The sequence below is a fragment of the Eptesicus fuscus genome, chromosome 13 (assembly GCF_027574615.1).
Source record: "Eptesicus fuscus isolate TK198812 chromosome 13, DD_ASM_mEF_20220401, whole genome shotgun sequence".
NCBI classification, from domain to species: domain Eukaryota; kingdom Metazoa; phylum Chordata; class Mammalia; order Chiroptera; family Vespertilionidae; genus Eptesicus; species Eptesicus fuscus.
In genome coordinates this window covers 82,669,547-82,696,444 of record NC_072485.1, presented here as the reverse complement: position 1 = coordinate 82,696,444, position 26,898 = coordinate 82,669,547, and the positions used below count along the sequence as shown (strand labels likewise).

The 26,898-nt window shown below is 64.7% G+C and overlaps 5 protein-coding genes across 6 annotated transcripts; 3 read left to right on the top strand and 2 right to left on the bottom strand.

The window, feature by feature from the left end:
• Positions 1-418: 418 nt before the first annotated feature.
• On the top strand, positions 419-1,523 carry LOC103302587 (interferon-induced transmembrane protein 3). Its single transcript, XM_054725272.1, has 2 exons — positions 419-604; positions 1,198-1,523. Exons 1-2 carry the CDS (start codon positions 419-421, stop codon positions 1,357-1,359), a joined length of 348 nt encoding a protein of 115 aa, XP_054581247.1. The 3' UTR covers positions 1,360-1,523.
• A 1,802-nt stretch (positions 1,524-3,325) lies between these two features.
• Positions 3,326-5,975, bottom strand: LOC103302556 (interferon-induced transmembrane protein 2-like). 2 transcript variants are annotated; one of them, XM_054724932.1, is made up of 3 exons: positions 5,908-5,975; positions 3,955-4,321; positions 3,326-3,603 (listed from the first exon to the last, which is right to left on the bottom strand). In XM_054724932.1, exons 2-3 carry the CDS (start codon positions 4,144-4,146, stop codon positions 3,439-3,441), a joined length of 357 nt encoding a protein of 118 aa, XP_054580907.1. In that variant the 5' UTR covers positions 4,147-4,321; positions 5,908-5,975; the 3' UTR covers positions 3,326-3,438. The 2 variants fall into 2 exon arrangements, with proteins under 2 accessions (XP_054580907.1, XP_054580906.1); XM_054724931.1 differs by lacking the exon at positions 5,908-5,975 and adding an exon at positions 5,466-5,842.
• Positions 5,976-12,141: 6,166 nt separating this feature from the next.
• On the top strand, positions 12,142-13,381 carry LOC129151092 (interferon-induced transmembrane protein 3-like). Its single transcript, XM_054724836.1, has 2 exons — positions 12,142-12,472; positions 13,069-13,381. The coding sequence occupies exons 1-2, from the start codon at positions 12,287-12,289 to the stop codon at positions 13,255-13,257; spliced, it is 375 nt and encodes a 124-aa protein (XP_054580811.1). The 5' UTR covers positions 12,142-12,286; the 3' UTR covers positions 13,258-13,381.
• A 1,542-nt stretch (positions 13,382-14,923) lies between these two features.
• Positions 14,924-16,556, top strand: IFITM5 (interferon induced transmembrane protein 5). Its single transcript, XM_054725437.1, has 2 exons — positions 14,924-15,209; positions 16,066-16,556. Exons 1-2 carry the CDS (start codon positions 15,018-15,020, stop codon positions 16,276-16,278), a joined length of 405 nt encoding a protein of 134 aa, XP_054581412.1. The 5' UTR covers positions 14,924-15,017; the 3' UTR covers positions 16,279-16,556.
• A 2,228-nt stretch (positions 16,557-18,784) lies between these two features.
• PGGHG (protein-glucosylgalactosylhydroxylysine glucosidase) lies at positions 18,785-23,867 on the bottom strand. The gene is made up of 13 exons (XM_008159628.3): positions 23,609-23,867; positions 23,088-23,298; positions 22,575-23,010; positions 21,693-21,812; positions 21,193-21,324; positions 20,618-20,729; positions 20,293-20,365; positions 20,064-20,200; positions 19,819-19,952; positions 19,616-19,711; positions 19,325-19,422; positions 18,994-19,205; positions 18,785-18,891 (listed from the first exon to the last, which is right to left on the bottom strand). Exons 1-13 carry the CDS (start codon positions 23,865-23,867, stop codon positions 18,785-18,787), a joined length of 2,127 nt encoding a protein of 708 aa, XP_008157850.2.
• Between the last annotated feature and the right edge of the window lie 3,031 nt (positions 23,868-26,898).

Genomic DNA, 26,898 nt, shown 5'->3' with positions numbered 1-26,898 from the left:
AGGTGGGGCGACACAGCTGCTCAGAGGTGCTCTGGGGACAGCCTTTGTCCTGTAAAAACTTAAATAAATGCAAAGTGAGACAGAGTCAATGCCCCCACAATCAGATTAATTATTGTCCCAGGTGTGTTCCCCGCCAAGGTCACACCCCAAGGCCGCGGTGGGCTCATCCCGGAAGGCCGCTAGAAGGGCCTTGAGCACAGCAATGCTGTGACTCAGCCCGGAGAACAGGACCATAAACTTTTATGAGACACTCACTCATTCCTCGGACACCCCTCCCCACCAGCCCATTGCCGCCTATAAACACCGGGAACGGGGAGGGCCTGAGCGGTCCCAGCAGCGCACCCACTCTGCTCCGGGCTCTGCCTCAGGACGCGTCTACCTTCTTCACCTGGGACCCCACCTGCTCCCCAAACCGGAGATGATCAAGGAGCAACACGAGATGACCAACCCGGGGTATCTCCAGAACCCGGGGCCCGTGATGTCCACCGTGGTCCACGTCCAGGCGGACACGGCGGTGCCCGACCACATCGTCTGGTCCCTGTTCAACACCCTCTTCTTCAACTACTGCTGCCTGGGCTTCGTGGCGTTCGCCTACTCCGTGAAGGTGGGTGTGTGCGCGGGGCTTCCCCGGAAAGCGAGGGAGAGCCCCACAGGTCTGCTGCCCGGCGGCCTTGGGGTGGGGGGCCCTCGTGAGCGCTTTCTGTGCGGATGTGCTGGGGGTCAGGCGGCGGCTTATCCAGTGAGAGTCCGCGGGGGGCTGCATGGAGGAGCCTGCGGACGGACGGACGGACAGACGGGCGCCACCTGTCTCCACCCTGGAGCTCTCCTTTCCGTCCCCACTACAGGGCTCCGTCCTCCACACCTGCCCCTCAGGCCTCCAGTCTGGTCCAGAAAAAGGCAAAGTCCTCAAAGATGCAGAGCCCTGGGGGGTGGTTCGGGGGGCGGGGGGCGGGGAAGCCAGCAAAGGGCCCAGGGCAGGGGGAGGGGGGCCCTGAGGTTCTGGGGAGGCTGAGAGGCTGTGAGGGAGGCCCCCTGGCCTGGCCTGCTCAGGCTCCAGGGAACAGGGAGGGGGTATCTGACCTGGCTGAGGGCAGGTGGAGTCTGGTCTGGGCGGGGAGCAGGCAGGTGGGGGCTGAGGCACAGCACCTGGCTGTCCCCAGGGCCCGTCCAGACCCCTCACCATCTCTCCTCCCCCAGTCTAGGGACCGGAAGATGGTGGGAGACGTGATTGGCGCCCAGAGCCATGCATCTACCGCCAAGTGCCTGAACATCGTGACCCTGGTCCTGGGCCTCCTGATGACCATCGGACTCATTGTTCTCGTGGTCCTTGTGTTCCCCATATACTTTCGGACACTGTAGCAGGGCATGCAGAGTGGCAGAGGCGTCTAGTCGCTGCCACGGCAGGTGCCGAGTCCTCCCACCCCCCGCGGGCCCCGCCCAGGCGCCCACCCCTCACCCTGCCCCTGTACACACACCTGTCTGCAGCTGAGCTCAATAAAGTGAGCCTGTACGTGACCATCTGGCATTCCCTGGGCCGGGGCACTGCCCAGTCCCCAGCCCGCCCCTGAGACAGGCCCCCTTGCTGCTCGGAGGGTCCTGGCACTTTCTCAGAAGTCCCTGGTTTCTGGCCATCCTCACATCGAACCCAGGCCCTGCACAGGCGCCTGAGAGGCTGGGGCCAGGTGGCCGCGGCTGGTCAGGGAGGTGACCCCTCTGCAGGAGCCTTGCCCTTGGACCCGGCTCGCCTGGGCTCCAGCTGCGGGCGAGGTGGGGCTGCGGGCTCTGGTCTGTGGGCAGCAGCTGCTCCCGCTGGTTCTCGGTCAGTCCCCGGTCAGTCCCCGGTCAGTCCCCGCCGCCAGAGGGAGGGACCACCCACACCCACACCCGCTGGGACCTCCCTGCAGCACCTAATCCAGGCCCAGCGCTGTGCTTTGTCCGTGGGGGTGGGGATGCCTGGCAGGAGGGTGCCCCCGCCCGGGGTCCCGCGTCAGAGCAGGAGGGGCTGAGACCCAGGGAGGAGGGTCCTGCAGGGGGGAGGCTGGCGGACCCCCTCCGGGTCGAGGAAGGCTTCGCTTCTCCAGGGACAGGAGAGGGGGCGCCGCCCGGGGACGCCGACCCCGGCCTCAGCGCCCAGGGCGGGTCGGAGATCCCCCGCGGGACCGCGGGCAGGAAGGGCGCTGCGCGCTGGAGGGAAGCCGCCGGAGGGGCTGGGACTTGGGACGGACGCGCCGCCGGCGGGAGACGCTCTGGTGCGGCCGGCAGAGCCCGTGGCCTCGGCCCTTGGAGACCTTCCACGGACCCCGAGGCTTCCCGCCGGCGCACGGGCAGCGCCGCGGCAGGTCCCGGTGCAGCCGGCCGGGCTCGGGGGACGCGGCCGTGAGCTGGGGGCGGTCTGACGGCGGAACAGCCGCTCTGGCCCGGATGTGGGCGTTCCCGGCCCCGCGGTGGGCGTGGCTCGGCTGGTGGGCGCGGAAGAGACCTGGGCGGGGCTGGGGAATTTGCTTGACCCCATTGGCGGGATTGGTGGGCGGGGCGTTATTGGTGGGGCGGGGCCTAGCGGTGGGGCGGGGCCTCGCCGGCGGAGGGACCGCGGCGCCCCCCTTCCCGGCCTCAGGTCTGGGCCCACGGAGCAGCGCGCGTTTCCCTGACCCAGCGCGGCGGGCCCGGCAGCCTCCCCCCTGCAGGGCCGTCCTCCCGGGGGCCTGACGCCCCTCCTGCTCCGAGTGGGACCCCTGGGGACACGGGCGTCCTGGGGAGATCCTGTGGTGCATCCTGGGGACACCACCCCGCAGGCCGCCTCCTGGCTTTAGGGCGCTGCTGTTGGGGCAGAGAAGGGGGCGCGGGTGAGGGGTGGGAGGACCACGGCTGGTGTCCGGTGCCCAGGAGCAAGGGGCAGGCTTGGCCGTCCGCCCCGCTGGTGGCAGAGGGTCCGCCCTGAGGCACCCTGAGCGCCGGCACCTGGGAAACCTGAACCAGGTGCCGGGCTCACTTCCGGGTCAGGGCCCGGCTTCCTCTTCCACCTGAAGAGCAGGGATCCCTGGGCTCTGCACCGGCGGCCTGAGACCACGGGGACCTTGGGGGCCAGGGGTGTTCCGGTCCAGGGCCACTGCTCCCAGATGAGCTTGTCCTGGGTCAGGGCTCAGCCCTCTGGGAAGGAGGGACCCCCCCACCCCCAAAGCCTTTTCCATGTGTTGCCCCCAGCTTGGGGCCAGGTGCCACTGAGCCCACCCCCACCCCAGGGCAGCAGGCAGGGGGGCAGGGGGGTGGGCTCAGTCTCAGGGGCAGCTGGGCTCTCACAGGACCCTCCCCAGGTGAAAACACAGCCTTTCACATACATGTGCTTTATTGAACTCCATTGTAGACACCTGTGCGTCTACGCAGGGAACACATGACCGTCTCGGCTACAGGCAAGTACCAGTGGCCTCTGTCACTAAGACATCAGTATTGCCTGGAAATGTTCGAAGTAGATACAACGATGAAATGAATGAGGAAACTGACCAACACAAGAAGGGCAAAGGTCAGCGCACAGATGTTCAGGCACTTGGCGGTGGACGCAAACCTCTGGGCGCCAATCACGTCTCCCACCATCTTCCGGTCCCTAGACTGGGGAGGAGAGATGGTGAGGGGTCTGGACGGGCCCTGGGGACAGCCAGGTGCTGCGACTCAGCCCTGACCCTGGCTGCTTCCCGCCCAGACCAGCCTCCACCTGCCCTCGGCCAGGTCAGATACCCCCTCCCTGTTCCCTGGAGCCTGAGCAGGCCAGGCCAGGGGGCCTCCCTCACAGCTAACCCTAACCCTAACCCTAACCCTAACCCTAACCCTCACCGGCAGCCTCACTGTCACCTGCACAGACACAGGTGCTCACACACTGTGGTCCCCGACCCCAAGGCCGTCTGGGCAGCAGACCGGTGGGGGCTCGCCCTCGCTTTCCGGGGAAGCCCCGCGCACACCCACCTTCACGGAGTAGGCGAACGCCACGAAGCCCAGGCAGCAGGTGTTGAAGAAGAGGGTGTTGAACAGGGACCAGACGATGTGGTCACGCACCACCGTGTCCGCCTGGACGTGGACCACGGTGGACATCACGGGCCCCGGGGTCTGGGGATACCCCAGGTTGGTCACCTCGTGTTCCTCCTTGGTCATCTCCATCTTTGGGGAGCAGGTGGGGTCCCAGGTGAAGAAGGCGGATGTGTCCTGAGGCAGAGCCCGGAGCAGAGTGGCTGCCGCTGCTGGGACCGCTCAGGCCCCTCCCTCCTGGGGGAGTTCTGATTTCTCAGAAACGTCCATTTCCTGGGGTTTTCAACATTGGTGATTTGGCTGGTTCCTAGGGGGCGTGGAAGACACCCATGATGTCAGGTGACAGAAGAACTTGGGAGGAAATCCTACCCGTCTTCGTGTGAGTTTCCTGTCTGTCACTCATCCCAGGCCTTCTCTCCTCAAGGAGGCCTTTCCCAGCCCGCAGCCTCCGCTCCTCCCCCAGCCCAGGCCCACGCCTGTGAGGTCCCCCCCCCCCCGCAGGGCCCTCCCTGTTGTCCGTGGACCCCACACTCCAGCCCAGCGTGAGCCCGCCCCACAGCCCACCCTCATGGCACAGGCCGCTCCGCCGAAGCACACGCTGCGGGTGGGGCGGCTGCCTCCTGGTTGGGCCTGGACCCAGCAGCCCCGGTTGCCTGTCCCAGGGGACCCTGCAGGCCCTCTCTGGCGGGGGTGGGGGCCGTGAGCAGGGACATGGGCGCTGGATGCCGGAGGAGGTGGCTGGGGTGGGAGAGGGAGGATGCGGGGCACAGGGCAGCAGCCTCCAGGTGCAGGGCCGCAGATTGCGCAAGCCCCGCCCTCCTTCCTCCCCGCTGCCCCCCATCACTTTGCAGAGGTGTTGGGTTACAGGCAGGGCGCGAGGTGGGAGGTTGACTCGGTCTTAGGCCGCCCCTTCTGGGGGAGCGGTCGGGCACGGAGGAGCAGGACACGGCTCTGACTAGCCTGAGGGTCAAGTTGTGCCGTTGCCACCCGCAGGCCTCACCTGCGTGGAGGCGGGTGTGGGTGCCCCTGGCGCAGGCCTGGCCCGGCCCTCAGGACCCCTGGCCTCCCCCCCCCCCCCCCCCCCCCCGGGCAGCCCAGCGGGTCAAGGCTGCAGACCAGCCTCCCGGGGCCCACGGCTCCCCCGTGGCCAGAGGTCTGGCCTCCGTGCTGGGCCTCAGCTTCCAAGTTCTGGTCCTGTGAGCGCCTCCCCGGGCCCCACCGGTGCCAGCTGCAGCCGTTTCCGTGGGAAACGGTCCTTTGACAGAGCGGGTGTGGCCCTGTGCTCCCCTGGACCCACTGACCCAGCGGCGGCCCCACTGGCGGAGCCGACGTGCACGGGGCTGTCCGGGCCTGGAGGGGCCCCGGCCTGGCGCCTGGTGTGGAGAGAGGGCAGGGGGTCCTGACACAGGCCAGTGCGGGGGGGGGGGGGGGGGGGGGGGCAGCCCGCCCACCTCGCTGTTTCCTGGCCGCCGCGGGGGCGGGGGGGGGGGGCAGCTCAGCGGGTGCCCCTGCCCCGGCTGATGAAGGGGCGCGGGATCACAGTGGCGTGGGTGAGGCAGAGGCCGGGACCTGCTGGGATAACCATTCCTTTCCGGGCGTGGAATGACGGCCGGTTACCATCCTCCACCACGTTTGTGACCTGTCAGCCTTCTTTCTTCAAACATGATTTCTGTCCCTCGACTCTCGCCCGTCCTCTCCGGGGGCCCCGGCACTCACGGGTCAGCCCGCCGTGCGCAGCCCCGGCCCGGCTGTTAGCTTCCCCTCGCCTCCTTTTCCTGTGCCTCTCGCTGGACCTCACGGGCCGGGGCGCCCTCCCTCCCTCTCTCTCTCTGTCCCTCTCTCTCTCTGTCTCTCTCTCTCTCTCTCTGCCGAGCCCCCGAGGGACGTGCTCACCGTTTTTGGTTCTTTCCCCGTCACCCTGTAGATGACGCTGCCTTAGTGTTGACACCTCCATTGGGGCGCTGTTCCCCCCCCCCCCCCCCCCCCGCTTTATCTAATTTGTTCGACGTGGTTGTCTCTGCTTCTTTGAACGGATCCGGGAGGAGATTTCGCCTTTTTCTAGTAAGCGCGCGTAGGCCTCCTCGGACACAGCTCCAGCTGACCGCGCTCCCCCAGCCTCCGGTCTGTCCGGCCGCATTCTCACAGCCCCCCGGGGGGTGGGGAGGGAAACCGGGTTTGAAAACCATAAAGCTCGGCCTTGGAGCCGGGTCCGCCCCCCGGGGCACTGCTGCTGCGCCCGCCGCTTAGGTAACTCTGACGGCTGTGTCCTGCGTGGCCTCAGCTGACGGTGTTGAAATCTGTGGTGAACTGATGTTTGGACACAGGTTACTCAAATGACTGAAACCGTAAGCCCCGCTCTTTGCGGGGGGCGGGGCCTGGGGGGGTCAGGGAACATGTCGGGGCGCACCAACAACGCAAAGGTGGGCCGCTGAGAAGCCTGGGCCTCCTGCCCCGACGTTCCTGAGCCCGAGCCCATCCCTGCGCATGTGCCGGCTCCGGGCGGAACTCACAGGACGTACAATGAGCCGCTCGGAAACGTACGTTTCCGTGGCGTTTACTGCCCTCTCCGTGTTGTGCAACCACCGCTGTCTCTAGAGTCAACTTTCCTTCCCCGCAGGAAGGCACCCACAGCCCATTAGGTAATCACCCCACTTCCCTGCCCCGTCCCCGGGCGCCACCCAGCTCTGTCTCCATGGAATTGCCTATTCCGGGTGGAGCCTGGGTGACCTGGAGTCTGTCCTCTTTTTCTTTCTTTTTTTTTTTTTTTTAAATATATTTTATTGATTTTTACAGAGAGGAAGGGAGAGGGATAGAGAGCTAGAAATACCAACGAGAGAGAAACATCGATCAGCTGCCTCCTGCACCCCCCCCCCCCCCCCACTGGGGATGTGCCCGCAACCAGGGTACATGCCCTTGACTGGAATCGAACCTGGGACCCTTCAGTCCGCAGGCCGAGGCTCTATCCACTGAGCCAAACCGGTTAGGGTTCTTCTTTTTCTTTGTAAAACGCTTTTGCGGGCCATCCACGGGGTAGCGCGTCAGGACTTTCTTCCTTTTAGGGCGGAGTAACACCCGCCGTGTGTGTGCCTGGAGGGTGAGGTGTTTGGTCTCTCACCCACTGCCAGGCACCTGGGCCACCTTGGGGCCAGCATGCCGCCATGACCACAGTGCCCGAGGGGTCCAGACATGCCTTCACGTCCCCCAGACACCTGGGGGGAGAGTTGCTGGGTGGCGTGGTAGCTCTGTTTGGAGGCGGGCGGCTGCCCCATTTCACGTCCCGCCAGCCCTGCGGGAGGGGTCGGCTTCTCTCTCCGCACCACACTGCTATTCCCTGGCACTTTGGTGACGTCCATCCGAATGGGAGTGACGTGGCAGTGTCAGATGTAAATCAGAGGACGCCTTCATCAATAAGCCAAATGTGATTGGAGTCCTGTTCACTTCACTAGCGCTAGCAGGCCCAGAGGAAATCTTGCTTCTCAAATTCTGGGGCCCAATATGGTGGAAGTCTCCCTTATTTATACACTGAGTGGCCAGCTGATGATGATCTCTGAATGCATAATCATCTGGTCACTCAGTGTATCTCCTATATAATAAAAGGCTAATATGCAAATTGACCCCTCGACCAGGAGTTCGACCAGCAGGCAGGCCGGCCAACTGCCCATGTCCCCTCCCCCTGGCCAGAATGGCCAGGCCCCACCCATGCATGAATTCATGCACCGGGCCTCTACTATATATATATATATATATATATGCCGTACACACACACACACACACACACACACACACACTGAGTAACCAGATTATTATGCGTTCAGAGATCTTAATAATCTGGCCACTCAGTGTATGTTTTCAGCTCCTTTTTTTCCAAATTTGGAATGAGACTTCTGGACCTTCTGAGAAAAAGTCCCCTGTGCTGGGATAGGGTGTGAGACCATATCCCAAGGCCTGGCCTGGCGCCAGCACTCAACTCTGTCTGGGACATAGTTTATGGCCTCTCTGGAATGGGAGTAGTCTTAATTTTCCCTATTATTTAACAAGCAAATGTTTACAGAAGCCAGAATAGCAGGGTTAAAGTTTAAACAGCAGTTTTTACCCAAGATGGAGGTTACTATGCTTCAGTAGCTCCTTGTGGTTTGATCTGCATTTCTTAGTAATCATAATGGTGAATATCTTTTCAGATGCTTGTTGGCCATTTGTATGTCTTCCTTTAAAAAAAAAAAAGTATGTGTTTTTAAAAAAATTGATTTCAGAGAGAGGAAGGGAGAAGGAGAGAGAGACAGAAACATTGATGAGAGAGAAGCATCGACAGCTGCCTCCTGCAGCCCCCCACTGGGGATCGAGCCAGCAATCTTCTTGGAGAATGTGATTCAGGTCCTTTGCCCTTAAAAATTGTCATCGTTTTTGTTGTGTGTTTTTTTTTTTTCTTTTTGTTAATTCTTATCTGAGAATATTTCCCCCTCATTGGTTTTTAGAGAGAGTGGAAAGGAGGGAGGGAGAGGGGGAAAGAGAGAGAGAGAGAGAGACATCGACTGGTTGCCTCCGAACCTGCCAGCCAGGTGTGAGGTTAGTGCCTTTGACTGGGAACTGAATCGATGACCCTTTGGTGTGTGGGCTGACGCTCTACCACTGAGCCACACCGGCCAGGGCTGCTGTAGCTTTTCTTTCTTTTTTTTAATTTTAAATATATTTTATTGACTTTTTACAAAGAGGAAGGGAGAGGGATAGAGAGTTAGAAACACTGATGAGAGAGAAACATCGATCAGTTGCATCCTGCACACTCCCCAGCGGGGATGTGCCCGCACCCAAGGTACATGCCCTTGACCGGCATCGAACCCAGGACCCTTCAGTCCGCAGGCCGACGCTCTATCCACTGAGCCAAACCAGCTAGCGCTGCATTGTGCATTTTAAAGTTGCTAAAACAGTAGATTTTGTTGTTAAAACTCACTGAGTATATATATATATTTTTTTCTGTTGATGTGAGAGAGACACATAGATGGGCTGCCTCCCACACACGCCCTGACCCAGGGCCTGGGATGGAGCCTGCAACCCAGGTGTGTGCCCTTGACCTGAATGGAGCCTCAATGCCCCAACCACTGAGAAAACGGCCCAGGGCCGGCAGGAGGTCTTGAAAGTCCTCATCACAGAAAAAAAGAACACCTGTTTGCAGCGATGTGTGGCACTCCACACACATCTGCCCTTGCCCCCTCCCCATTAGCCAGCTGCTATTATTTTTTAAAGGTATTATTTTGTTATTATTGTTTTAATCCTCACCTGAGGATGTTTTTCATTGATTTTTAGAGAGTGGAAGAGAGAGGGAGAGACAGAGAGAAACATCGATGTGAGAGAAGCACATTGATTGGTTGCCGCCTGCACTCCCCCCCACCCCACCCCCCACCAGGGCCCGGGCCAGGGAGGAGCCTGCAACCCAGGTACATGCCCTTGACCAGAATGGAACCCGGACCCCTCGGTCGGCAGACCGATGCTCTATCCACTGAGCCACACCGGCTAGGGCCGCCAGCTGCTCTTACGGAATAGAAGGACAAAGATTTCATGGGGAAGGAGGCAAAAGGAACAGGAATGGGTATTACGGATACGGAACTTTCGGACTGGAACCCGGATTCTTTGTCCGCCGGAATCGAAGAATGGATCCACGGACAGAGGGTGGTAGAGCAAAGGTGGAGATTCATTGAAGAAGAAGGACAGACTCCCACGTGGGGAGAGGGAAGCGTCCCACAGAGCGGACGCCCACCTGAGGCGGGGAAAGGTCCCCCTGTGTCCCTTTCCCTGTGGCTTATGAAGGCTGCAGAGCCTGGTGCCTTGATGTCCCCTCCGATTGGTCACCATTCCCTCAGCCTGGGTACTGCAGTCACTCCGGGGCTGAAGGTCCAACCTCACAGGGTCCGTGTGAGGTCCCCCCTCCTTCCTTAGTGTTCTCCTTCTCCTTCAGGATGAAGGCTTCCTTCCCTTCATTTTGTAAATATGGACCTTCTGCGGCTCCCAGCCCTGTGCTTCCTCCACGGTCCCCCTCATTTCCAAGATTTCTAAAATTTCCCAAACCCGTCCTATCTCACCCCTAAAACTCCTGCTTCACTGTGGTTACAGATTACGGGCGACGGGGCTGGGGGCGGCACAGGGCAGGTGCCTCTGGGTCCCCAACCAGTGTGTGAGTCTGCCCAGGGTGTCAGGCAGCTCTGGGATAAGGACAATGGACCACATTTCGAGTTCGCTCCCAGGTTCCCGGGCACACAGCTCCTTTCACCAGAACAAAACCATCAGGGCTAACAGAGCAGGACTCGTATGTCTCAGAACTACAGCTGGCCCCCGCTGTCTCCTTCCCGCCCTAACAAGTCCTTAGCTGTACACCTGAAGAGGACACGGTGCCCTGTGTCAATTATCTTGATTTAAAAACAGAAAGAAATAGATTTAAAAAGAAATTTCCCAGCCCGGCCGGTGTGGCTCAGTGGATGAGCGTCGACCCCTGAGCCCAGAGGTTGAGGTTCATAGGTTGAAGCTCAACCACTGAGTCACGCTGGCTGAGCACTAAGGTCCTTTTATTGTCCAGGAAATATTTACAGGACATACATATTGGGATTGAAGAAACCTCAATGACTCGGTATAACCTGTAGGTGAAGCATTAAAAAGGGCAGGGAAAGTGCACACCTGTCATCAATAAAACAGAGTGGACCAGTCTCTGGTCTGGTCAGAGAGACTAAGAGAGGGAGCGACAGGGAGTGCCATTGCCCTAGCTGGTGTTGCTCAGTGGGTAGAGCGTCCGCCTGCGGACTGAAGGGTCCCAGGTTCAATTCTGGCCAAGGGCACATGCCTAGGTTGTGGGCTTGATCCCCAGTGGGGGACGTGCAGGGGGCAGCCAATCCATGATTCACTCTCATCCTTGATGTTTTTCTCTTTCCCTTTCCCTTCCTCTCTGAAATCAATAAAGAAATATAAAAAAAAAAAAAAGAAAGGAAGTGCCATTGACGAAAGAAAGTTAAATCAAATGGTCAGATTTTAAACTTACTCAAACTCATTGCTTGCTAAAGCTGGTTTAAAATTTCAAAAACATTTATGCTTCTTATAAGATACAAACTTTGAGAAAAGGCTAGAAAAGTTTGAATTTCATAAAATGAAAAATATGCTCCATGAACATTAACCAAAACTTGGCTTTTGCGTTTATATTGTGGACGATGGGGCCACGTGCTGACCTGACAGCTCCGGGGAGGCCTGCGTGGCGGTGCTGCAGACGCAGAGACCTAAAGTCACCGCAAAGGATGGTCTGGAAGGAAACTTGACCTAAAGCGGTGACGGTGGGCAGTCACCTCCTAGGCCGGCATCTTCCCTGACAAGGTCACCTTCACCTTCACGGAGCCTGTCTGTCTTTTTGCATCTGGGATAACACACCCCTGAAATGTCTGGGTCACTTGTAACTCCCCTTTTTCTGGAGCCCCTGGGGCCCCACCTACTGTGCTGGGCGCCAGGACAGAGACCACAGATTCCTCATTATCCTGTTAGTTGTCCCTGCACCCACCTAAGTGTGTGTCCGTCATTTCACTTTTTACCCAACCCCAGGGGTCCCCCCGCTCCCCGCTTTGCTTTCTCCCGCCTCTCTAGTCCATCCCCAATGGATTTCGTGTCACCCACCTACGTCCCTCCTTTGATTTCAATGTATAAACACAGGTGTAACCTGCCAATTGCCAATTTCCGGAGCCTTCTCTCAATTCGTTGAGGTTCTGCTTCCCGGCCTAAGTCCACAGTTTGGATCAAATAAACTTACAAAAATTCTTTACAGGTTTCAATGTTTCTTGTTTTGTTTTTTTTACATTAACAGCTCAGAGAAAGGCTTAACCCAGAAAAAAGAAGTGGAATCAGCACATAGCCTCCTCGGCCGCTGGAGTGTGGGGTCTGTGTGATGACAGGTGGGGCCCTGCCTGGGGGGGCAGGGGGAGCAGGGGGGGGCTCCAGGCTGGGAAACATCCCCCTCCCCCCCCGCCCATGAGAGGCAGGAGACAAGTCCTGACCTGAGTGCCGGGACGGGCAGCCCTCCCCCGTGGACCACAGCCTGCCTCCCAGGGCCAGAGCGTAACCTGACCTCCTAGCAACCAGCCAAATCACCGATTTACCAAACACCCGGAAACGGACGCTTCTGAGAAATCAGAAATCCCCCAGGGAGGGGCCTGACCACAGTCCCAGCGGCCGCACCCACTCTGCTCCAGGCTCTGCCTCAGGACGCGTCCACATTCTTCACCTGGGACCCCACCTGCCCCCCAAACCAGAGATGATCAAGGAGGAACACGAGGTGACCTTCATGGGGGGTCCCCAGAACCCGGGGCCCGTGAGGTCCACCGTGGTCCACGTCCAGGCGGACACGGCGGTGCCCGACCACATCGTCTGGTCCCTGTTCAACACCCTCTTCTTCAACACCTGCTGCCTGGGCTTCGTGGCGTTCGCCTACTCCGTGAAGGTGGGTGTGTGCGCGGGGCTTCCCCGGAAAGCGAGGGCGAGCCCCCACAGGTCTGCTGCCCGGCGGCCTTGGGGTGGGGGGCCCTCGTGAGCGCTTTCTGTGCGGATGTGCTGGGGGTCAGGCGGCGGCTCATCCAGTGAGAGTCCGCGGGGGGCTGCGTGGAGGAGCCTGCGGACGGACGGACGGAGGGACAGACGGGCGCCACCTGTCTCCACCCTGGAGCTCTCCTTTCCGTCCCCACTACAGGGCTCCGTCCTCCACACCTGCCCCTCAGGCCTCCAGTCTGGTCCAGAAAAAGGCAAAGTCCTCAAAGATGCAGAGCCCTGGGGGGTGGTTCGGGGCGGAGGGCGGGGAAGCCAGCAAAGGGCCCAGGGCAGGGGGAGGGGGGCCCTGAGGCCCTGGGGAGGCTGAGAGGCTGTGAGGGAGGCCCCCTGGCCTGGCCTGCTCAGGCTCCAGGGAACAGGGAGGGGGTATCTGACCTGGCTGAGGGCAGGTGGAGGCTGGTTGGGGCGGGGAGCAGACAGGTGGGGGCTGAGTCACAGCACCTGGCTGTCCCCAGGGCCCGTCCAGACCCCTCACCATCTCTTCTCCCCCAGTCTAGGGACCGGAAGATGGTGGGAGACGTGATTGGCGCCCAGAGCCATGGGTCCACCGCCAAGTGCCTGAACATCGTTGCCGCGGTCCTGGGCATCCTGATGACCATCGGACTCATTGTTCTCGTGGCCACTGTGCTCCCGGGAGTCATCCATGCAGTGCAGCAGAACTCCTACGGAGGCGGCTTCTAGTCGCTGCCACGGCAGGTGCCGAGTCCTCCCACCCCCCTGGCCCCGCCCAGGCGCCCACCCCTCACCCTGCCCCTGTACACACACCTGTCTGCAGCTGAGCTCAATAAAGTGCGCCTGTACGTGACCATCTGGCATTCCCTGGGCCGGGGCACTGCCCAGTCCCCAGCCCGCCCCTGAGACAGGCCCCCTTGCTGCTCGGAGGGTCCTGGCACTTTCTCAGATGTCCCTGGTTTCTGGCCTCCAGCTGGGAGCAGCCGCTGGACCAGGGGCCTAGGAGGGGTCCCCTCCTTCCCAGTGTCTGACCCTGACCCAAGGGGCACTGGGCCAGATCACCCTTGGCCCCGGGACAAGCCCCGCTGACTCCGAGGGGCTGGGAGCAGCGGTGCTGGGTGAGGGCGGCTGGCGGGTCCTCTGGAGACCGCGGTGTCTGCACGTGGGGTGCAGGGGTGCAGCCCAGGCCCCAGCCCCTCCTGAGCCGCCCTCCAGCCCACCAGCTCTGTCCTTGCTCCTCTGCAGGGGGCAGGGTGAGGGACAGCCAGTGGCCCTGGAGGGACAGAGGCCTCAGCCTCGATGGACAGAAACCCTGAGAGGAAGGACCGGTCCTCCCACCAAACCGCCAGGGCCTGCTGGCTGGAGCTGCCGGTGCCAGGAAGGGTCTCCCAGGGACGGGCGCCCTCGGGCTTTGGGCCTGAGCCTTTGCCAGGGCCCGGATGCAGGTGGGCTGGAGCCATCCTCAACTCGAACCCAGGCCCTGCACAGGCGCCTGAGAGGCTGGGGCCAGGTGGCCGGGGCTGGTCAGGGAGGTGACCCCTCTGCAGGAGCCTTGCCCTTGGACCCGGCTCGCCTGGGCTCCAGCTGCGGGCGAGGTGGGGCTGCGGGCTCTGGTCTGTGGGCAGCAGCTGCTCCCGCTGGTTCTCGGTCAGTCCCCGGTCAGTCCCCGTTCAGTCCCCGCCGCCAGAGGGAGGGACCACCCACACCCACACCCACACCCACACCCGCTGGGACCTCCCTGCAGCACCTAATCCAGGCCCAGCGCTGTGCTTTGTCCGTGGGGGTGGGGATGCCTGGCAGGAGGGTGCCCCCGCCCGGGGTCCCGCGTCAGAGCAGGAGGGGCTGAGGCCCAGGGAGGAGGGTCCTGCAGGGGGGAGGCTGGGGGGACGGTGCCCCAAGGCTGGACGCTGAAGGAGGGTGACAGCAGGGCCTGCACTCAGTTCTGGGCGGAGGGTTGTGGCTTCTGGCCTTCCCTCCCCTCCCCCTCCCCCCTGACCTGAGGGCTTCCCTGGCGCTGGCCCCGCCCCACCAGGGCCGAGGAGCCTTTGAGGGCTGGGCTGCACTGCCGGCGCCCCACCCCCATAGCACCCCCACCCCGCAGCACCCCCACCCCCACAGCACCCCCACCCCCACAGCACCCCACCCCGCAGCACCCCCACCCCCGCAGCACCCCCACCCCCGCAGCACCCCCACCCCCGCAGCACCCCCACCCCGCAGCAGGCCCCGCGGGTCATCCGCGCACAGGCCGCTGGGGGTCCTTGGAGCGCGGTGCGCAGGGTGACCCCGTCCTCACGCCCCGGCGTCCGCGGGGAGGTTGCTGGGCCGGGCGGTGTGGGGCGCGGGCGGCGGTCGGGGCTGGGGGGCGGGGCGGGCAGGGCCGGGGCTCCCATTCGTCGGTATATTTAGCGCCGGGCCCGGGGCGCGGGTATAAGCCGCCCTGCGCCCCTCGGAGCGGCCGGCCGTGGAGCGAGGCGACGGCGCTGGAACCCATGGACACCGCGTACCCCCGCGAGGATCCCCGCGCCCCGACGCCCCGCAAGGCCGACGGCGCCGCCCACACGGCGGTGGCGCTGGGGGCGCCGGGACCCCCGCCGCGGGACCACCTGCTCTGGTCGCTGTTCAGCACCCTCTACCTGAACCTGTGCTGCCTGGGCTTCCTGGCGCTGGCCTACTCCGTCAAGGTGGGGGCCCACTAAGGGGGTGCTTCTGAGATGGGGGTGTCCTAGGGGGCCCCACTAAGGGGGTGCTTCTGAGATGGGGGTGTCCTCAGGGGGCCACTGGGGGTGCTTCTGAGATGGGGGGTGTCCTCAGGGGGCCACTGGGGGTGCTTCTGAGATGGGGGTGTCCTAGGGGGCCCCACTAAGGGGGTGCTTCTGAGATGGGGGGTGTCCTAGGGGGCCCCACTAAGGGGGTGCTTCTGAGATGGGGGGTGTCCTCAGGGGGCCCCCACTAAGGGGGTGCTTCTGAGATGGAGGGGTGTCCTCGGGCGTCCCCACTAAGGGGGTGCTTCTGAGATGGGGGGTGTCCTCGGGCGTCCCCACTAAGGGGGTGCTTCTGAGATGGGGGGTGTCCTCAGGGGGCCCCCACTAAGGGGGTGCTTCTGAGATGGGGGGTGTCCTCGGGCGTCCCCACTAAGGGGGTGCTTCTGAGATGGAGGGGTGTCCTTAGGGGCGTCTGGCCCACTGCGAAGAGCACAGAGGCGATGGGGGCTTTTCAGATGCTGGGGTTCCCATGAGCAACCCCCCAGCGGACTCCCCACCCGAGGGCCCTTGGGGGCTTATGCTGGCCCGGGAGGAGGCAGCTGTCCCTTGCAGTCCCACCCTAGGCTGACCCCCTCCTCCCCCTGCCCCAGGGCCAAAGCCCCGAGTCCAGTTTGGGGCAGTGAAGGGAGTGGGAGTAGCCCATGGCCATGTCCCCTCCATCCAGATTCCGGGTCCCCATGGCCCTCCGAGGTGGGGACCAGGGCTGCCTGGGGTGGGGGACACGGGCCCCCCAGGCCCCGGCGCAGGTCACGACCTGGCCCTGCGCCGTCTGCAGGCCCGGGACCAGAAGGTGGCGGGAGACCTGGCCGAGGCCCGGCGTCTGGCCTCCAAGGCCAAGTGCTACAACATCCTGGCCACCATGTGGGCCCTGGTGCCGCCCCTGCTGCTGCTGGCGCTGGTGGTGACCGGGGCCCTGCACCTGTCCCGGCTGGCCAAGGACTCGGCCGCCTTCTTCAGCACCAAGTTCGACGACTCGGACTACGACTGACAGGCCGGCCCTGTCCCTGTCCCGCGGGGGCCGGACCCTGACCTCCCGGAACCCGACTATGTATAGGCCTGAGGCCCACCCCCAGCTCCAGGCCGGGCTCCTAATGCTGACCCTGAAGACCCCCCTTTTGGACCCCAAGGCCTCACCCTAACCTTGATGGTCCCTGGTCCCCTAACCCTGCCCCAGCCAGACCCTCCCTCCCCGCGCCCCAGGCTCAGCCTGCGCTCACAATTAAAAGTGCCTCGTTCCAGATGGGGCCCCCGGCTGGTTCCTGGCTGGGGCCGGGGAGGGTGTCGGGCACCCACCACCAGACCCCCTGGGTGGACCCCGGCACTGAAGGGGGTCGGCCTGCTCGGAATGTCCTGCTTTCGGCTGTGGTCTCGGCCGTCCCCTGGGGCCCCGGCGGCCTGCGGCTTCTGGGCGGAGGCGCCGGCGCATTTCAGAATCCCGTTTGGGAACTCGAGCTTTCATCTCGGCTGCCCGGCCGGGCGCTGTGGTTTCGTGGCCTTTCTTCCGGAGCATGGGTGGTGTGTCTCCCCGACTCCACGTGTGCCCACCCCGTCTGCGTGTGTGCGTGCGTGCCTGTGCGCGTGTCTGCGTGCAAGGTGAGTGGGAGTCCCTGGCCAGGGAGAGCGCTCCTGTCTGTGGGTTGGGTGTGTGCCCATCTCCTTTGGGTCACTGGGTCGGACCCTTTAACTCTGAGAAATCTCAGGCCCCGCAGGGCGTCCGTATGGCTGGACCCAGGACACAGGCGCACACAGGCATGGCCACACGCCCTCCGCGCACACAGGCTCGCTCATGCACATAGGGACCCCCCTCCCCCCAGCTGTGCAGAGGGCGGACATGGGGGTGAGGACACTCTCAGCGCCCTTGGTGCCAGGCCCATGTCCTGGTATTTCACCGCCTGGTGCACCCCGAGCCAGCGGGCTGGCAGAGGGGGCGGTCGGACACATGCACACACCCTGTGTGGCTGGGTGAGGTCCCGGGGCCTTGCTGTGGCCGGGCCAATGACAGGGCAGGCTAATTGCAGGGGCCTTAAGCACAGGGTGGATGGGGTTATGATCACCCCACCCAGGGTCCCTTCCGTCCCCAGGGAGCCCCCTTGGCCTGTCCACTCCGCCTGGGCTGGCGGGAGAGGCCTGTTTAGCCACTGCACTTGGAGTTCCCAACGTACAGCCTGCCCACCCCCTCCCCCCTCCCCCGACACCAACAGTGGCCCAGCCATGCCCCACGTGCCCGCAGAGACGGTTCCCTGGCCACCTGCCCGCAGCGCCCCAGCCCGAGCTGAGAAGTGTGTGCTGCCCTGAGCCAGCCCCGGAGGCCGAGGAGCGCTGGCCGGGCCTGGGGGTGGGGACAAAGCCTTGGCCTGAGCTGCGCGCTGGTCCCACGTTGGACCAAGGACGAGGGCAGTTTGGCCCGGGATGGAGACCGCCTGCCCGCCCTGAGCTCCGGGTTTGGCCCAAGAAGGGACCAACCGTGCTGGATAAGGCTGGGAGCAGGGGTCAGCCTGGGGGGGGGGCAGGTACATGGCCCCCACGGAACGGTCTGAGGGTTGTGATGGGCGTGAAGGTGGCCCGCCCGTGCCCAGGTGCTGAGGACAGAGGTGCAGTCACGCCAGGGGGGGATGAGGTCGCGGGCACCCAGGCTGTGTCCTGGGCAGGCTGAAGGCCCCTGACCCGTCAGGCCGCTGCCTACCAGGGGCAGGCCCTCGCCAAGTTTCCCCGCGGACGCCTCATTGGGAAACCCCAGAGGACCCGGGTTTCCTCCAGCCCAGAGCAGCCTGCCCCGCACAGACAGGCCCAGGGCCTTGGCTCGGTCCTTCCTGCTGGTCAGAGAGAGGATACGGGGTCTTGCTGTGCACCCCACTTGGCTGAGGAAAGGCATGGGATGGGGCTGTCCAACCTGACTGAAGTGGCCCCGAGGCCGGGGCGCCCGGGACGGAGGGCGCTGAGTTCCCGACAGCCCAGAGCACCCGGACCCAAGCACGACGGAGCCTCGGTGTCGTGACATGGCGAGTTCTTGGTGGCGAAGCTTCGGCTGAGTCAGAGGAATTCCGACTCCGCAGGGCGAGCCCGCCCCATCCCCGCTGCCCTCCACGCCAGGCCCGCCCGCCTCGGCCCACCGCTCCCTGGGCAAGTGACTCGGGCACGGCAGGTGCAGGGGCCAGCCTCGGGCGCAGGAGCAGGCATGCTGGTGTGGGAGGCGATGGGTACGGGTGAGGCAGGGAAAGGGTCGGGCTAGCGGCAGCCTTGAACTTCAGGCCAAAGAAGCCAGACCTCTCCTGGAGCCCGTGAGCCTGGCTGCCAGGTGGAGGGTGGGTGGAGGCAGAGGCCAGGCCAGGAGGGCAACCAGGAGGAGTGGGTGCAGCCAGCCGCCCACGCCCCGCATAGGGAGTGCCAGAGAGGAGGTCCCGAGGGGTCCCTAAAGCCAGGACAGCACCAGGTGAGGGGCTCCGGGGCTGGGGGGCCCACAGGTGTCCAGGGGGGTGCCGTGGGCTCCAATGTCTTCAGCAGTTTCTCCCAGGGGATTCTGGGAGCAGCACTTGCCGCCTCGGCTCCTCCAAGGGTGACCTTTGTATCCGGCCCGCAGAGCGGGCAAAGGAGACCTTGTGTCCTGCAGGGACAGCGGCCCACTCTGAGGGGGAGGGCACACGCCGGGCCAGCCGGGGGGCCACTGGCCTAGGGCCCCTGGGTGGGTCTGGGGGCAGCAGCCTACCTGGGCTCAGGGGGAGCCGGGTTTGCGACGGCCACAGCTCGACCTCCAGAGGGGGCGCCCCGGGCCCTGCCGGGGTCCTGACCTCCACCGTCACGGCGCCCTCGGAGAAGGAGAAGTCAAGCTTGTGCCCCTGGTAGCAGATGCCGGAGACACGCACTCCAGAGACCCCCGCCGGACACATGGGGTCAAAGGTCACGCCGGCCCGGGTGATCCTGCAGAAGGGGAGGCTCTGTGAGGAGGGCAGGCAGGGCAGGTGACCTCCCTCTGCCGGTCACCCCACTCACCAGTCACCCCACTCACCGGTCCCCCAACTCACCGGTCCCCCACTCACCGGAACCCTGTGAACCCGAAGAGCGCCGCCTGCAGGAAGCCCCCCATGCCCGTCAGGAAGTTCACGGCGCCGGACCCGTCGGCGTTCTCCGTCCACACCTGCAGGGGCGAGGCAGTCAGTGCGGGGAAGACCAGACACAGCCCGCCCCCCGCCCCAGGCCGCTGCCCCTGCTCCTGGAAGGTCCGGTGGCCATCACAGTGCTGTGACCCCGGAAGCGGGGCCCCCACTCCCCCACCCCGGCCCGCGCAGCAGCGGTGTGGCCAGGGCACGGGTGGAGGGGCCCAGGCTGGCCTTGAAGGGCTCGGTGATGTTGGCGAAGCTCCTGCCCAGGAGGTCCCCTGCCCGCCTGGCGTCCTTCAGCTCCATCCAGCCCACGGCAAACATGCTCTGGGGTCAGAGGGCAGAGGGCACGTTGGGGTGAGGTCCACGGCATGGGGACGGAAGGCAGGCCAGGGGGGCAGGGCTGGGGCTGCCGTGGGAACCACCCCTCTTACCCACGTCATGGCCGGGCCCTGGGGGGACGTCACAGCCTCGTAAACTTCCAGGTTTCTCCTGCGAACTTGAGGGCTCAGGGAGAAGGGGACGGGGTACCCCAGGAGCACAACATCTGCCTGCTTCACCTCCTCTCCTGGGGGGGGGGGGCAGGGGCTGCTGAGGGGGAAGGAGGACAGGGACCCCATGTCGGGAAGGGGGAGTTGGGGGGCAGAAGGGGCCTCGAAGGGGCCCTGAGTCCACTCACCAGGCTCATACCCATCAAACTCGGGGTGGAAGTTCCGCTTCAGGTCAAAGGGCACCTTGATCTTATCAGCCACGGCCAGCCACCGGCTGGGGACGGGCCGACCCAGGTCCCGGGCCAGGGCAGCGGCGAAGCGCAGGCTGGGGCAGAGGCGGGGGCTGCAGCTCTGGCACTCGGCTGCCCCCCCCCCCCCCCCCGCACGCCTGGGCTGGGCTGGGGTCTTGGGTCTGACCTGTTCTGGACCAGGACGTTGGTGTACACGGAGTTGTTGACCCCGGAATGGTATTCGTCAGGGGGCATGACTCCTGGGCACAAAGGCACGATGGTGCTTAGTGCAGGGTCTGAGACCTGCCCGATGCACAGGCCAGTGTGGGCTGGCAACATCAAGTTAACCCTGACCTGACCCTGACCTTGAACTGACGAGCATCCACCAGCTCATTACCATCCACCCTCCCCCCCATGACCACCCTCCCCCCCATGACCACCCTCTCCCATGACCACCCTCTCCCATGACCACCCTCCCCCCCATGACCACCCACTCCCCGCCCTGCCCGCACCCTTCAGGTGGTACTCCTCCTCTGCAGGGCTCCACTCCACACGGCTGCACCAGAACTCAGCCACGGCACTGACCACGTCCCAGCCGCCAGCCTCTTGGAAGAGCTGCAGGTCCTGGGGGAGGAGAGGTTGGAACAGGCCCCGGCACCCAGGACTCAGTTCTCGGTGGGCCTGCACGTCCTGCCCATGCCCAGCACCCAGGAGTGGATGTGTGGCTCCCAGGGGCCTGGACTGGCTCTAGGCAGGAAGTCCCAGCTGGGGGCAGGGCCACAGGAGGAGTGGCCACGCCTGGGGGGCAGAGGCCGCCTCACCTGGGCTCTGCCTCCTCACCTGGGCGCTGCCTCCTCACCTGGGTGCTGCCTCCTCACCTGGGTGCTGCCTCCTCACCTGGGCGCTGTCTCCTCACCTGGGTGCTGTCTCCTCACCTGGGCTCTGCCTCCTCACCTGGGTGCTGTCTCCTCACCTGGGTGCTGCCTCCTCACCTGGGCGCTGCCTCCTCACCTGGGCTCTGCCTCCTCACCTGGGTGCTGCCTCCTCACCTGGGTGCTGCCTCCTCACCTGGGCGCTGCCTCCTCACCTGGGTGCTGTGGTAGTACAGCTGGAAGGCCAGCACCACGGCGCCGTTGACGTGGATTTCCTGGGTCCCGTAGATGTCCTCAGGGCAGACCTCCAGCCCGGATCCCGCGCTCTCCCAGGCGAACTTGGCTCCCTGAGGGTTGGGGGAGGTGCAGACCGGATTCTTTATCGGGGGCTTGGGGGTAGCTCACATATTTCCCAATACTCTCAGCCTACAGCCACAGAGGGCAGAGGGGAGCACCAACTTCCCGGGTGCCACTGTATTGCCCCCATCTCCCCCCCACCCCCCGTGGGCCAGTTTCCACTGTGGCTGCCCCTGGCACAGGGCAGGGAGGAGACCCGCTGGGTGGCAGCCAGGCTGTGCCCACCTGTACAGTGCAGGCTGGCAATGCTGCTGAGCCCCTGTAAGAACCCCAGATGCCCTTCCCCCACCCCCAGCGGGGTCTGGCGACATCAGCCCTCCCAGGGACCCTGCGGGGTGGGCACTCGGGCCTCCCTCACCTGGTAGCCCAGGCTCCGGGCGTTGTCCAGGGCCCCACCCAGCGTCTGGATGCGGTACTGCAGGAGAGCCCTGGCGGCCTGGGGCTGGAGCAGGAGGAGGTTTGGGAACATCCAGAGATCCTGGGAGCACAGCCAGAGGGGCGGCCTCGAGCTCTCGCCCCCTGCCCCCCCGCCCCCTTTCTGCCCTGGGGGGCTCAGGGCAGCATAGCTCCTTGTTGCCCACCTGGGTCTGTCCCGGGCCCCCCTGGCCTGCCTGCCACACGTCCCCAGTTCCAGCTCACACCCTCGGGTCCCTGGCCCAGCGCTTCCCCTCCCCAGGGGGCACCTGGGTCTGGCCTGGGGCTCCGGCCAGGATCGGGTGTGGGCAGCTGGCGGGGAGCCGGCTTTGTTGCTCACCGGCTGCCTGACCCGGAGGGTGAAGTGGGCCACAGCCCCGCTGGTCCCCAAGTCCCGGCTCTCCTGGCTCCCGCTCCTGCCCGGCCTCACCGTCCCCCCACGTTTCCTTAGCAGCTACACGGGTCTTTCCAGAACCCACACCTGTCTGTGTGACACCCCAATTAACAGGTCTTCACGGCGCCTGCAGCCCCCCTACAACTGCTCTTCCTGCCTCGTGAGCCCCGCCCCCCGCCCTGGCCAGGTGCCAGGCCCTCTCCAGCTCCGGGGCTTTGAGCCTTCCGGTCCCCTCGCCTGGATTGCTTTTCCAGCAGACTCCCGCATCCGCCAGCCGAGATGCCACCGCCTCCGGGAAGCCTTCCCTGTTGCCGGGGTCCCTGTGCTTCCCCAGCCACAGCCCCACCCCCGCAGGGCCTGCCTGGGCCCAGGGACCCTCTGCCTGTGTGCCACCCACGCGTGCAGGTGCGTGCTGGGGCGGAGGGCGCACACCTGGTCCCAGAACACGTGGCCCCAGTAGCATTCCTCACGGCTCCCGTTGGAGAGGCCCCCGGGGCTGAGTCCGTGGCAGACGTATCCTGGGACCCCGGGTTCGGGCAGGGCGCTGAGCAGGTAGTAGAGGGCACCACGCAGGGCCTGGCGCAGGGGCAGGGGCCCCACCACATCCAGGCCACAGCCTTCCCAGAGCTGCGCCCAGGCCTGGGCGTGGGTGGGGTACAGCGCCCCCCTGGCCTGCAGCTCCAGGGCCTCAGAAAGGCAGGCCCGGGCCTCGGCCTGGCTGCCGCCCACCACGGTCAGGAACTCCCAGGTCCCGTCCTGCTCGCCCTCCCCCAGGGTCAGGGCGGGGGGCACCGGCGTCCACAGCATGTGCACCTCCTGCCGCGCTCCCCCAGGCTGCTCGGGGGTGAGCGTGCGGCCGTACAGGTACCTGCGAGAGCGCGGCTGTCTCAGGCGGGGCTTTCTCGGGGGGGCCCCCCCCGGCTTGCCCCCCGCCCCCCTCCTCACCGGGCTCCCTGGAAGTCAGGCCCCAGATGCAGGTCCAAGTCCGGGCTTTCTGGGGAGAAGGCAGACCGCAGCGGCACCGTGACGGGCCGGCTGCCCGGGGCCGAGCGGGCGATGGACACGCTGCAGGCCAGCACGTGCAGCAGCCGGCGGTGGGCGTAGACGCGCTGGGAGGCCCGGAAGCCGGCGCCCTCCAGGGTGTGCAGAAAGGAGCCTGCCCGGGGTGGGGGGACGGCCCATCACACCCGCCCCCCGCGGGGCAGCCAGGACCCTTCTGCACTGGGACTGAGCCCCCCCTCCGTGAGGTGAGCCCCCCTGGAGCCCCACTGCCTGTGGAGGAAGCGCCGGCTGCCCCGGGACCCCACCCCGCCGGGCAGGACCCCCAGCCTCCCGGAGCTGGCAAGGCAGCCTCCGGGGCCTCCTTTCTTTGAGTCGGGCACCCTGCGTTGGGAGATGCCAGGATAGGATTGTGAGGGCCCCCCACTAACCTGGAACACGGGGGCGGGGGGACAGGCAGGGGCTACCTGTGTTGGTGTCCAGGACGAAGGTCGTGGTCAGCTGCTCCCCGGTGCCCGCGGGGGCCTCCAGCTGGACGCCGAGGGGACTGGGCACGATGGCTCGATGTGCGTCCCCCAAGGCCCCGTTGTACACGCCATTCACGTGCAGCGTGTCATGATAGACACGTGTGCCCAGGTACGCGTTGGTCACGGTGGCCCAGAGCCGGGGGTCACTGGGCAGGGAGTGGGCAGTGAATATGGTGGGGTCTTCGCCGGCGTCCGCCATGGGAAGGCTTGCTCAGCGGAGGAGTCTGGAAAAGGGGGGGTCAGGGGACCCCTGGTTGGTTGGATCTCCCTCTTTTGATGCTATTAACCCCAAAGCCCCTGCCCTTGGAACGTGGCTGGTGCCCCCCAATGTGGGCCCCCCTGGGCAGCCCTGGCTCCCAGAGCCCCCACTTTGGAGCCCTTACCCCTCATATTGATCTCCAGGGGCCCCAGGGAGTTCCCAACCCCCCCTTCCGACCTCCGTCCTGACCCTCAGGCTCTCTCCACGCCGCACCCCAGCCCCGGCCCTGTGGGTGGAAGTGAGAACTCTGCCCGGGAACATTTCTCCCCAAGGAAGCCGCCTGGGGGCGGGGTGGGGCGTAGGGGTGCAGTGCCGGGTGCTGGGGGGGCTGTGGGGGCGAGAGGCCGGGCGAGCCCTGGGAGGGGGCAGCCGTCTGGGCTCACCGCCGCCCGCCGTGTCCTCCAGCTGCTGCTCCAGGCCGGAGCGGGTAATTGCGGGTGGACGCCTCGCAGGCCGGAAGGCCCCTCCGTCCCCGCCCTCGGGGCGGTGCAGGGCGGGCGGGACGGGAGGCTGGTCCCCGCCCCCGGGGCGGTGCTGGGAGGGCGGGAAGGAGGCTGGGCAGACGGCTGGGGCGAGGCGGAGATCGGGCGGTGGTAGAACTACAGCCCCCATCCCACCCCGAGCTGAGGGCAGGGCCCTTGGCGTGAACCCCCGCCCCCGTCTGCCCCGTAGGAGAGGTCCTGCAGGGTGTCCTCTGCCCCGTCCCCTCTGCTCCTCAGCCTCTCCTCTCAGCCTCCATCTCCCCCCCACCCCCCAGCCCCCCTGGCCTGGGCCTGCTCCATCCTTGTCCCTCACGCCCTGGGCTGACCCAAATGTCTGAACCCCAGTGAGAGGCACTCAGATCCCCCCACCCCCCGCAGCTGCTCTCCCTGCCGCTCCCTCATCCAGCGCCCAGGCCGCCTGTGTCCGCACACTCACGCCCACCCTCAGCCCTGCCCGCTCTCGCCTCTCCGCCCGCCCTGACTCCTGGGCCAGCACACTGCCCGCTTTCTGCTTCTGCTCTGCCCTTCGGCCCTGCGAGGGGCGAGGTCAGCCCGTGCCCTCGGCTCAGAAGCCCGCAGGGGTGCCCACCTCTCCGGGAGGACAAGTCCCCAAGGTGCCCGCCCCCCTCCCCGCAGCCAGCCTGGCTTCTGCCTCTGCGACCTTCACTTCTGAGCGCGCTCCCCGCTGGGGATGCGTGCTGTGTCCCCCATCTGTCTCTGTTGACATCTAATCCCAGATGCGACAGTATTTGGAGGCGGGGCACTTAGAAGGTCATTAGGTCAAGAGCTATCATGAATGAATGGGACAGCCCAGCCAGTGTGGCTGAATGGTTAGCATCGACCTATGAACCAGGAGGTCACGGTTTGCTTCCCAGTCAGGGCACATGCCCGGGTTGTGGGCTCACTCCCCAGGGTGGGGGGTGCAGGAGGCAGCTGATCGAGGATTCTCTTTCATCATTGTATGAGAGGCCAGAGGGCAGGCAAGGTCTACCAGGCGAGGACACAGCTGCCTGCCACCAGGAGCAGGCCCCGCACCACACACCGAGTTGACGGCACCTTGGCCTTGGGCCGGCCAGCCTCCAGAACCAGGGGAAATAAACTCCCGTCCATCACCCACCCGGTGGTGGTATTTGGTCAGGGCAGCCCGAGCTGACCGTGGCACCTCCCTGCCCGCCACGGAACACTTCTCTTCGGGATTTCGGGGGGCGGGGGGCTCAGTCAGGCTTCCCAGGGCCCTTCAGGTAACAGGAACCCTCGGCTCCTTGTGCCTGTCCCCGCTCTGCATCGCTCTCCTCCACAGCGATTACCTGCCCGTCTACACTTCTGTCTGTCTACACGTCTGTCTGTCTACACGTCTGTCTGTCTACACGTCTGTCTGTCTACACGTCTGTCTGTCTACGCGTCTGTCTGTCTTCCTGTCAGCGTGGCGGCTCCAGGAGGGCAGGGATTTTTGTCTGCTTTGTGGAATGAATGACTGGATTGGGGTCGATTATGGCCCTAGCTGGTTTGGCTCAATGGTTAGAGTGTCAGCCTGCAGATTAAAGGGTCCCTGGTTCGATTCTAGTCAAGGGCACATGCCCGGGTTGCAGGCTCGACCCCCAGTGGCGGGGGTGTGTGTGCAGGAGGCAGCCGATCAATGATTCTCTCTCATCCTTGATGTTTCTCTCTCTCTCCCTCTCTCTTCCTCTCTGACATCAATAAAAATGTTTTTAAAAAAAGGAAGTTGATTTTGGAGCGGCACTTCCCCTGCGGAGCCAGCCCCTGTACTGGGCGGGGTCCCAGGAGCCGGCCACGCCCAGCCGTGTTGGGCGGGGAACTCGAGGGCTGCCCACCGCTGGCCTGTCCATCAGGGGTCGGGGCTGCTGGCCATCAGGCTGCTCCCTGAGCCTCGGTTTTCTCATCCTTGAAATGGGGACGCCGCCCCGACAGGGGAGTTAGGCCCCAAAGGAAAGATGGCCAGGATGGCCGGCCGAGTGAAACAGAAGCCAACGCACGAACGCAGAGGAGCATTTATTAGCAGCAGGCTGGGCCGCCCGCCGCCACGGCCTTCTCCACGCCGCCCTGGGCTCCGCCCCAGAGACCCTAGACAGCGAGTGGACACCCCGGGCTCGGCCCCAGGGCCTCAGGGCCGGCTTCCCCTGATGCAAGACCCGCGTTCCGGGGGAGGGAGGGCGACCCGCCCACCTCAGGTCAAGGGTCAGCCCCTGCCTGAACCTCGTTGGCCAGGGCAGCACCGCAGCTGGAGACGGTCCACGCAGATGTCACTGCACCAGCCACCAAGTGATGGTCCGCACGTGGCAGGCGCTCAGCTACGGGGCTCTCAGCATCGTTGTTGGGGGCGGGGCTGCGAAGGGGTGGCTGCTGGGCCCGGGAGAGGAAGTGGGTGGGGCCCAGCGGAGGTTAGGGCCCAGGGTGTGGGGGAAGGGCATGTGCCGGGCCCTGTGGAGGACCACTGGTGGGGGGGCATGCCCGTCGGGGCCTCTCCCTGC